The 10,035-nt window shown below is 41.7% G+C and overlaps 1 protein-coding gene across 1 annotated transcript; it reads left to right on the top strand.

Annotated features, from left to right (window-relative positions):
- The first annotated feature begins 2,980 nt into the window (after positions 1-2,980).
- LOC119303595 lies at positions 2,981-7,247 on the top strand. Its single transcript, XM_037580728.1, has 2 exons — positions 2,981-4,297; positions 6,813-7,247. Exons 1-2 carry the CDS (start codon positions 3,054-3,056, stop codon positions 6,832-6,834), a joined length of 1,266 nt encoding a protein of 421 aa, XP_037436625.1. The 5' UTR covers positions 2,981-3,053; the 3' UTR covers positions 6,835-7,247.
- The last annotated feature ends 2,788 nt before the right edge of the window (positions 7,248-10,035 follow it).

The raw sequence follows: 10,035 nt of genomic DNA, 5'->3' as shown, positions 1-10,035 counted from the left end.
ATTATGTGAACTTTTTTCAAATCCATTTTTGGTCAAATTCATGAACTATTTTCAAATTCTTTTTCCTTTTCTTTTACAAACGCGCAAACTATTTTCAAATGAAAAACATTCTTAAAAATCGTGAACTTTTGTTTCAAAATCGATGATTTTTTTTCCAAATCTATGGTTATTTTCTTTGAAATCCATTAAGTTTTTTTCAACTTCGCGAACTTTTTTCATACTTCCAAAATCAACGGTTTTCTTTTCAAAATCGATGTTTTTTTTAACTCCATGAACTATTTTTGAACCCTTGAACTTTTACAAGTTTGCGAACTTTTTGTCAAATACATGATTTTTTGAGTTTGTTAACTTGTTTCAAACCCACGAACAATTTTCAAAATCATGATTGATATTCGTGAACTTTTTTCAAATTCACAATTTTTTTGAACCCTTTAACTTTTTGAAGTTTGTGAACTCTTTTTAAAATCCATGAACTTTTTCTAAATCCTGCATACTTTTTTGAACTTGTGAAGTTTTAAGAGTTCATGAACTTGTTTTCACATCCGTGAACTTTTCTCAAGCCCATGACATTGTTTTAAAATTTATGATCTTTTTCAATCTGGTGAACTTTTTTCAAAGTCTCAACTTTTAAAATTTTAAAATTCTTGATTTTCCAAATTTCATGAATATTTTTAAAATTCAACAACTTTTTTAAAATTCATGACATTTTTAAGATCCACAATCATGAACATTTATTCAAATCCACAATCATGAACTTTTTAAAATCCACTAATTGAGGAACATTTATTCAATTCTGTGAACTTTTTTTAAATTCACAAACTTTTCTCTATATTTTTTATTTGTTTTCAAATCTTTCGACATTTTTCATCTTACAGTTATTTTGAAAGTACTACAAAAAAACCGAAAGGAATTTTTCGACCAACTACCGAAAAAAAATCAGAAGAAAACTACTTGCTCCATCCCATAATATAACATTGTTTGGTAAGCCGTCTTTGGTTGCAAAACGATCTTATATTATGGGATGGAGGGAGTAGCTTCTTTTAAATAGACAAACAAAGAGAAAACCTAGCTGGTGAAAGCAAGCGAGCGGGTGAGCCAGGTGGCTCAATATTGGGCCGCCGCCCACTAGCATCAAGCTTAAGGTACACACATGTGGGCTAGCCCATTTAGAGTACTTTTAAAATTTTAAATTTCGTGAATTTTCCAAATTTCATGAATATTTTTAAAATTCAAAAACTTTTTTAAAATTCATGACATTTTTGAGATCCACAATCATGAACATTTATTCAAATCTACGAACTTTTTTCAAATGCTTGAACTTTTTAAAATCCACTAATTGAGGAACATTTATTCAATTCTGTGAACTTTTTTTAAATTCACAAACTTTTCTCTACATTTTTGATTTGTTTTCAAATCTTTCGACATTTTTCATCTTACAATTATTTTGAAAGTACTATAAAAAAAACGAAAGGAATTTTTCAACCAACTACCGAAAATAAATCAGAAGAAAACTACTTGCTCCATCCCATAATATAACATTGTTTGGCAAGCTGTCTTTGGTTGCAAAACGATCTTATATTATGGGATGGAGGGAGTAGCTTCTTTTAGATAGACAAACAAAGAGAAAACCTAGCTGGTGAAAGCAAGCGAGCGGGTGAGCCAGGTGGCTCAATATTGGGCCGCCGCCCACTAGTATCAAGCTTAAGGTACACACATGTGGGCTAGCCCATTTAGAGGTTAAGTACTCGAGCACGTAAAAAATGGCCTAAAAGACCCGAGCCAGCGAGAGATCGAACTCGTGACGCTCCGCTCGTGAAGTGAAGAAACTGACCAATCAAGCTGGCAAAATCTAGTGATTTGTATGCAGTGCAAGAGTTTAAAGTATCGAACATCTTTCAAGTTTTCACGAATAATTCAATAAAATAAATGGAAAATTCTGCACAAAAATTGACAGACGCAAATACATTTTTAAAACCATGAACATTTTTTTCCAAAAAATGTGAACACATTTTGAAATTCGAACAAACTTTTGAAACTTGAGCAATTATTGAAAAGATGAACAAAATTTTTGAAATTCCTAAAAAAATATTTTTTTGAAAATATACATCGAACATTTTGTAATACATGCAAAACAATTTTTAAATACATATAATATACGCACAACGATTTTGAACTCCACAGTGAATATTTTTGTGATATACCCAGAACAAAATTTTAATATATGTTGAATTTTTTTGTAATATACTCTGAACAATTTTTAACTACACATTGAACATTTTTGTGATATACATTGAACATTATTTCAATACACAATGAACATTTGTGTGATATACGCCGAATTTGTTTGAGTTGTGAACAAAATTTAAAAACCTTGACTTTTTCTAAAATCACTACCAAAATTTGGAATTTTAAACATTTTTTGAAAACAAAGGATATAAAATAAAAACAAAATGGTAAAATAAAAATATAAGAAAAAAAATGAAACTGAATCAGAAAAGAAACCGAAACAAAAAAAGCAAACAGAATTTTTTTTGGAAATTTGGTTAAAAAAATACCGTTTAAAGGAACCTGCTAGAAGGTGAAGTCGGCCAGCCCGTCGCGTGGCAGACGACGTGCATCAGGAGGCGAGCAGATAGAGTTTTGATCATGCCATGTCACACTTTCTGGCCCCAAAACCGCCTAAAATTCAGGCAAAACCACCTAAGGGGGAGATTTACCCGGTTTTAAGGAATTGGGGGTTAAGATCATACCAAATTTGAGTTCAGGGGGGTATTTGTCCCTCAGGCTACATTTGAGGGTGAAAAATAGACTTCTTTCAGAAAAAAGGGACATCAACGAGACGGCCCGCTTCGTTCGCTTGTGCGTGCGACTGAGTTCCTGGCCCAATGAGCCGCCCCTTCTAGTTTATCGCCCTTCTAGCGTCTGTGGCCCAATGAGACGGTATAATATTGAGTCTGTCGCCCTTCCTTCCTCCCCCTCCACTAGTTCCTCCACCAAAAACTAGGGTTAGGGTTAGGGCGGCGGCGGCGGCTTTATTTCCGATCGCGATCGCCATGGCCACCGGAGGCGCCCCAAAGCCGGAGGAAGAGACCGTCGTCTTCCCCGATTGGGTGATGCTGGAACGCATCTTCCGCAAACGGTGCCACGACGACCTAGACGCTGCTGGTGAGGCCGTCAACAAGAACAAGACCGCCGCTCCAGTCAAGATTGACAGCGTCCACTCCTGCTTCGTCTCCTTCACCCTCGCAGCTCCTCCAGGTTCCTCCTACTTCAACCTCCATTGGCCGGAGAGACAAGGCTCAGAAGAACTCCTTGCCTTCGTCCGGGCAGTCGACAAGAACCTTGTCCTCTTCGACATCGCGATCCCCGACCGGATTCGCTACTTCGACGCTCCGCCAGATCTGTTCGTCTACACGGCCTCTGCTCCTCCCCCCCCGGTGCAGCAGCTTCCTCGGCGCAGCACAAAGCGGTTCCTGGCTCGTCAGTTCACCACCGGCATTCTGCAGCTCAAAGCGGAGCACTGCTACATCGTTGCCGACCTCAATGTCCACCTCGAGAAAGAGGGCGCTAGTGCTGAACTCTGTGTCTTCAACTCCGGCGCCAACGATTGGAGAATCATCACCGAGGTGCTTGCTGATAAGCTCCCTGACCTCTGGTTTACCGATGATGTGTTTGCTTTCGATGGCCGTTTCCTTTGCTGGGTGGACTACTTCAGCGGCGTTGTGCTATGCGACTTCTCCAAAAATGTGGACTCCCAGGTGCTCCACTTCGTGCCTTTTCCTGGAGGAATCAAATACCCTGATGACGCACGGTTCCCGAGGTACTTCCCAGGGAGGTTCCGAAGTGTGTCCATCAGCCAAGGCATGATGCGCTATGTCCATATTGACAATGACTTTCATCAGACAGTCCACAGTGGCTGGCGAGGGATTGCTCCTAAGAGAAGCAAACGGCGGCAGAAGCAGCTAACCCACAAAATCACCATTTGGACGTTGAACTCCAAGTTCGAGTGGGAGGTGCATTGTGAGATCAACCTGGATTGTCTCTGGGCACAACCTCGTTACCGAGGTCTGAGCTTACCTCGGCGTCTTCCTGAGTACCCAGTCATCAGCATGGATGACCCGGGTGTTCTGTGCTGCCTGCTGAGGGCGAAGGAATTTGCTGGCAAGGAGTGGATGATCATGGTTGACATGAACCATGCGGATCTGCAGTCATGTACTGATGTGAATGTAGAAGACAAGTTCTCTAATACCACCCAACTTTCAACTGTCTTCTCCAAATACCTTCAAAAGGCGAACAGGTAACTGGCTACAAGAAGCTCCCTTAATATTCAAATGACATCTTTCACGTACGTTCTTACATATTATATAACATGCTTGCCTTTGCTTAGCTTTCTGTTGGATACGTTACTGGTAAACACTGGTGTTTTTCCTTACTTATCGTACCTATGGTGCAATAGACATGCTGCCTGGTTTTTCATTCCATGTAGGATTCTCAAAGAACTTCTTTCTTAATTGATGTCATTCACGCACATTCTTACATACATACAACCTCCGTCCCAAATTAATTGTCTTAGATTGATTGGACAAATCTAAGACAAGTAATTTGGGATGGAGGGAGTATTATATAACATGGTTGCCTTTGCTTAGCTTTCTGTTGGATATTGTAGTGGTAAACACTGGTCCACCACATTGTTTTGATTGCTGTTGTAAAGCATAAAACTATATTGTCCTCTAATTTCTGTAGGGGGGACAAGCGTCTATGAAGCTTTATTAGCACATACTTTTCTGTTGGCAAAATTTCTTTGGTTTACTTTGGGTCAATCAGGTCACATCTCTGACTGTTTCTGTTAGAATCCTTTTGTTTGAGATAGCGTATACCATGGTTTTTAAGGCAGTAAAGTGTCCTAAGGCGTTCTACCCCTGCTCTGACGCCTAAGCGGGCACCTGAGCACTAAGGCAGACTAAGCGCCTAAAGCGGGCAGATTTCCAAGGCGCTGCCAGGGCGCCTAAGCGTCCTAACGCAGACGCCTTAAAAACCATGGCATATACTTTTATATCGTCTAACTGAGTGCTGGCCATGGTGGAGCTTAGTGTAGACCAACAGGGCCCATGCCCCCCTCCCCCCCTTAATTTTTCCATCCATCGAAGAAAATGCTATTAATTTGGTTCCCTTCGAGTAATGGCCCCCTCTTGAATTATGCTCAAGCTCTGCCAGTACTGGGCCAGTGAGCCATTCTCTTTATTCTCTCTCTCTCTATATATAGATTAATTGAAGCATTTAATATGTTGTTGCCTTGAATCTTCTGTTGGGCTGTTCCAGTGTTTGAGTTGTAGCTGCTTCAGTTGTGTAGAGATTCCAATATGGACTCCCTCCGTTCGTAAATATAAGTCCTTTTTAGAGATTCCAATATGGACTACGTACAGAGCGAAATGAGTGAGTATAAGCTTTGGTCCTTCTGCCATCAAGTTTTCCTTAAGAGTCTAGAGTCCTCTATTTCTCCTTATTGGATCTTTTGCTCTTTACATGGGATTGTCCATTATTTGTACAAATGGGACTGTAATTCTTTCAGCAGCCTTCTGTCGCCACTAGCATGGTGCTATTTTGAAGTGAATTCTTGGAACCACATTATTTTGATTGCTGTTGTAAAGCATAAAACTATATTGTCCTCTAATTTCTGTAGGGGGGACAAGCGTCTATGAAGCTTTATTAGCACATACTTCTCTGTTGGCAAAATTTCTTTGGTTTACTTTGGGTCAATCAGGTCACATCTCTGGCTGTTTCTGTTAGAATCCTTTTGTTTGAGATAGCGTATACCATGGTTTTTAAGGCAGTAAAGTGTCCTAAGGCGTTCTACCCCTGCTCTGACGCCTAAGCGGGCACCTGAGCACTAAGGCAGACTAAGCGCCTAAAGCGGGCAGATTTCCAAGGCGCTGCCAGGGCGCCTAAGCGTCCTAACGCAGACGCCTTAAAAACCATGGCATATACTTTTATATCGTCTAACTGAGTGCTGTCCATGGTGGAGCTTAGTGTAGACCAACAGGGCCCATGCCCCCCTCCCCCCTTAATTTTTCCATCCATCGAAGAAAATGCTATTAATTTGGTTCCCTTCGAGTAATGGCCCCCTCTTGAATTATGCTCAAGCTCTGCCAGTACTGGGCCAGTGAGCCATTCTCTTTACACGGGAGTGCCATTAGCTAAAACCCCTGTAGTATTAGCTTTGCTGGCCTTCTCATGTTACTGTCTTACTCTTGATTCTGGCTACAACCCTTCTGATTGTTTTCTCTATCCTCTCATGCCTCATTTCATTCTCTCACGCCTAATCCGACATTGGTACGGCTGGACTGTGGTGAGGACTCCAATTTTTCTCGAGTATGCTGCCCTGTCGCCGCGTTCAGCCTCTTGTTACACCTGAACACACACACACACACCATGCCTGGCTGCAGCATGTTTGCTACCAGTCCCTGCATGTCAGTTGTAGTCCTTACCAGAGGCTGTGTCTGCTCATTGAGGCCACACCGCAACGCCATGGCTATGTGGTGTTCTGAATATTATGTCAAGCTAGGCGATGACATTACCATCTGAATCCATGTCAAATATATGATGCAATTGCATTTGCATTAATATTGAGTGCAGAACTATTTTCTTTACCAATATACTCCACTGCAATGCCATTTGTCTTTCTTGTTTGTCTTTTTTTAAACTACCCTTTTCAAGTGACAATTTATCTTATCTGTTTATACTGTTCGCAAACAACATACTCAGATGTTCAGATGGTGTATATATCTGAGTTATTTTTATTTCTATTTTTAAAGGGATGGCATGGGACAACATTGAGCTAACTTCATTGAAATGCAAGTCTGCAATATGAAGACCTGTAATCTGGTGACTGAAGGTGAACACTTTGCGGATGCTCAAATCAAAGATGTTGTTTGTCAATGACGCGGTGCAACCAGAACAGTTTGATGATGTACTGATGAATATCTATTGGAGTAACGCTACATGTTCTGGATCATTTAATCATATGTTTTAGCGTTAAAAGTATGAGATTGAATATCTTTTCTTTCATGAAAATTGAATTGAGGGCAAGCACAAGGAAAAAAAATAGTGCTAGACATTATTTTTGGTTTTCTTATCGAGGCCAAAATGTCTTAATTACAGAGATCTTCCAATATTTTTCTATTGGGGGTTCTTCCATTCCTTTTTTTTGAGGAATTATGACAGTGAGGGAAGCTCCCCACTGACCTTTATATTTCTCATTCCTTTTATTGAGCACAATGATGTGAATCAGGCTTTAATAAGTTCTAATACGCAGCGGCACAATTCATGCTCACTTGTACTCCCTCCGTTCCTAAATATAAGTTTTTCTACATATGGAGCAAAATGAGTGAATTTACACTCTAAAATATGTCTATATACATCCGTATGTTTGGTTCCTAAATATAAGTAGTCAATTGTTGGAATATCAGCTCTTCCTCGATCTCGCTACAATAAAATATGGGTCTCACTTAATCCTAATAGCGTTCTTATTTTCTCTAAAATTATTCGCTTGCTTACTCCTAACAAGTGGGGTCCACACTTATCATTGTGAGATAGATAGAGTTGACATGTGGGTATAGGGGTATTTTGTCATATAACATGGTCAATGAGTTTGACCTGACAATAACAATGTCTAATGGCATTTCTGAGCAAACATCTAATGGAATGATGGCAATTTTCAGATATCTAATGGCATTTTTAAGAAAACATATCATGGAACGATGGCATTTTTGAGCGTTTATAATTTTTAGTGGCAAAACTAAGCAGTGAGACATAATTAGTGGCATAAATGATAAAAACCCTTTAATCTATCCTCACTTAGCTCAAAAAAAACATTCACCACACCTAATACCAAAATAACAGTTCCACTAGAGATGCAGTGTCATGTGTCGTTGAAATGAAATGCACCGAGCACATTCATATTTATCCTAGATCAGTTTTCAGCATGAACTTTTTCCATCCATCGCTGAATTAATTACGATCATCGGACTCAATTAGAAAAACACAACTTTGTTTCTGCTATAAGGAAATTCATCATAGTGGCAAAGGGTGCAAAATATGAGACCAAAAATGCGCATGAAAACCTGGCAATGATCTGTTCAAATAAACAATACAAGTTCTCAAAGAAACTATGTCAACTTTCAAGAAACACTTAATGAAGAAACAACATGACAGCAGTATTAACAAAATCTTGAATAGAAAAGGATGTTCTAAACAACAGCAGGTTCCCATGAATTATGATTTTGAATGCAAAGAAGATAGCTACAAGAATTTCTTGTTCTCAATACAAGTCTATTGTGGATAATAACACACATGTCCAGGATATTTTGTTACAACAAAGGATATATGGTAGGCTGACCTGATATATGTATGGCAAGAAGAAATCAAGGATTTCTCAGAATTCAACCAGAAATGATCATCAATATTTTCCCCTGAAGAACGATGTCAACCGCGTCAATTCCTAAAAGATGTATAAAGAAGTTTGTTTGTTTACTTGGTTTAGAGGAAGAACCCAATAAACAGGGCAAGCTGTCATAGCCCTAGAATTTGGTTGTAGATAGTGGCATTGCATCCATGCATCATGTCTAAAGTTATGTGAAATTGAAATGGGGATTGATCCAAACCCTAGCACCAAAATTAAATCAACTAGGTTCAACTAAAAATTGCATTCAATGAACCCAAAATGCCTTCATTAATGTTTGATATTTTTGGCAAGGCTTTGAGTCCAAACAAAAAATGGTGAACATTTTTGTGGAATATTCTGGGCACTGAATTTAAATCATTACTGTATTTTGCATTTGGAATTATATTCATAATATATAAGAATATATTTTCAAAAGCCCTGAAATATTTTATGTGCATCTGGAAATGACCAATGTGCAACATAAAAATATTTAGAGGAATCTTTGGCACTAATTGAAGTCATTTTGATTTCAAACAGTGGCAAATAAATAAAAAGAAAACAGCACAAAATAAAACAGAGCAGAAACCTCACCTGGCTTACCTGGCCTGCTCCTGTAGCAGAGGCCCAGCCCACCAGGTGCCGTCGTCCTCCTGGCGCCAGTCGGCCAGGCGCGTGGGCGACGCGCGCGCACGCACGCACGGCACGCCACGCCACCAGGGTGCCTGCCTGCCTCCTCCTGCCAGCGAGACGTCGCGAGCACCGCCCGGAGCCGTCTGGCTCTTCCTCTCTCTTCCTGGAGCTCTTCCCCCTCCTCTGGTTCTCTCACCCTTGCTGTTCCCCACCTCAACGAACCGCGCCGCCGTGACCGGCGAGCTCCACCATGGCCGCAGCCACTCCCTCGCTCCCTCTCCGCGTCCTCGAGCTCCGCCCCGACCCCGTGGAGCAACACACCTGACACATGCGACCAGAAGAGGCCTAGTCGGCCGGAGCATCTTCGTCTTCACCTCTGGTGCCCGGAGATCGAATCCGTCGATTCGCCTCGTCCAGAGCGTTCCCGAGGCCGCTGACCTACCCTGTCGCATCCCTGTGAGCTCATGCTCCTTCCCCTTGCTCATCCCCTCCGTTTCCGTGCCCTAGCTGCCTCTCCCACAATGGCCGCAAGCTTCTCGCCGCCGGCCATGAGGTCGCCGTGGCCAGAGCCCGAACCAGCCGCTCCCGCATGCGTCATCGTTCCCCTTGCCTCTCCAGGAGCCCGTAGCCACCACCAGATCTTCCCCGCGTGCCCTATAGCCGCCACCCGAGCTCACCCGAGCGGCCACCGCCACGAGCTCGTCTCCGGCGAGTACGACGCACCACAGCCGCTGCTGCTTGCTCCGTTGGATGCGGATGAGCACCAGCTTCATGCAGAGCCCCTCCGCCACTCGTTTGGTCGCCGGAGGAGCAAACCCGACGCGCTCCGCCGTCTCTGGCTTCACCGGCGACGAGCCGCCGGCCTAATTCCGGTTTAGTTAGTACTAATGACTCCACTGAACACCCCAGAGCCACTGCTATGTGGGCCCTTGTGCCTGTTTAGGTTAGTTTAATTCCTGTTTAGA

Source organism: Triticum dicoccoides, chromosome 5A, assembly GCF_002162155.2.
Source record: "Triticum dicoccoides isolate Atlit2015 ecotype Zavitan chromosome 5A, WEW_v2.0, whole genome shotgun sequence".
NCBI lineage: Eukaryota > Viridiplantae > Streptophyta > Magnoliopsida > Poales > Poaceae > Triticum > Triticum dicoccoides.
Note: the sequence above shows the minus strand (reverse complement) of the source record. Positions and strands in the feature narration are given on the sequence as shown.

Coding starts and splice junctions, on each gene's coding strand:
- LOC119303595 (XM_037580728.1), top strand. CDS start 3,054: ATGGCCACCGGAGGCGCCCCAAAGCCGGAGGAAGAGACCGTCGTCTTC. Junction 4,298..6,812: donor TACCTTCAAAAGGCGAACAG/GTAACTGGCTAC, acceptor CTATTTTTAAAG/GGATGGCATGGGACAACATT.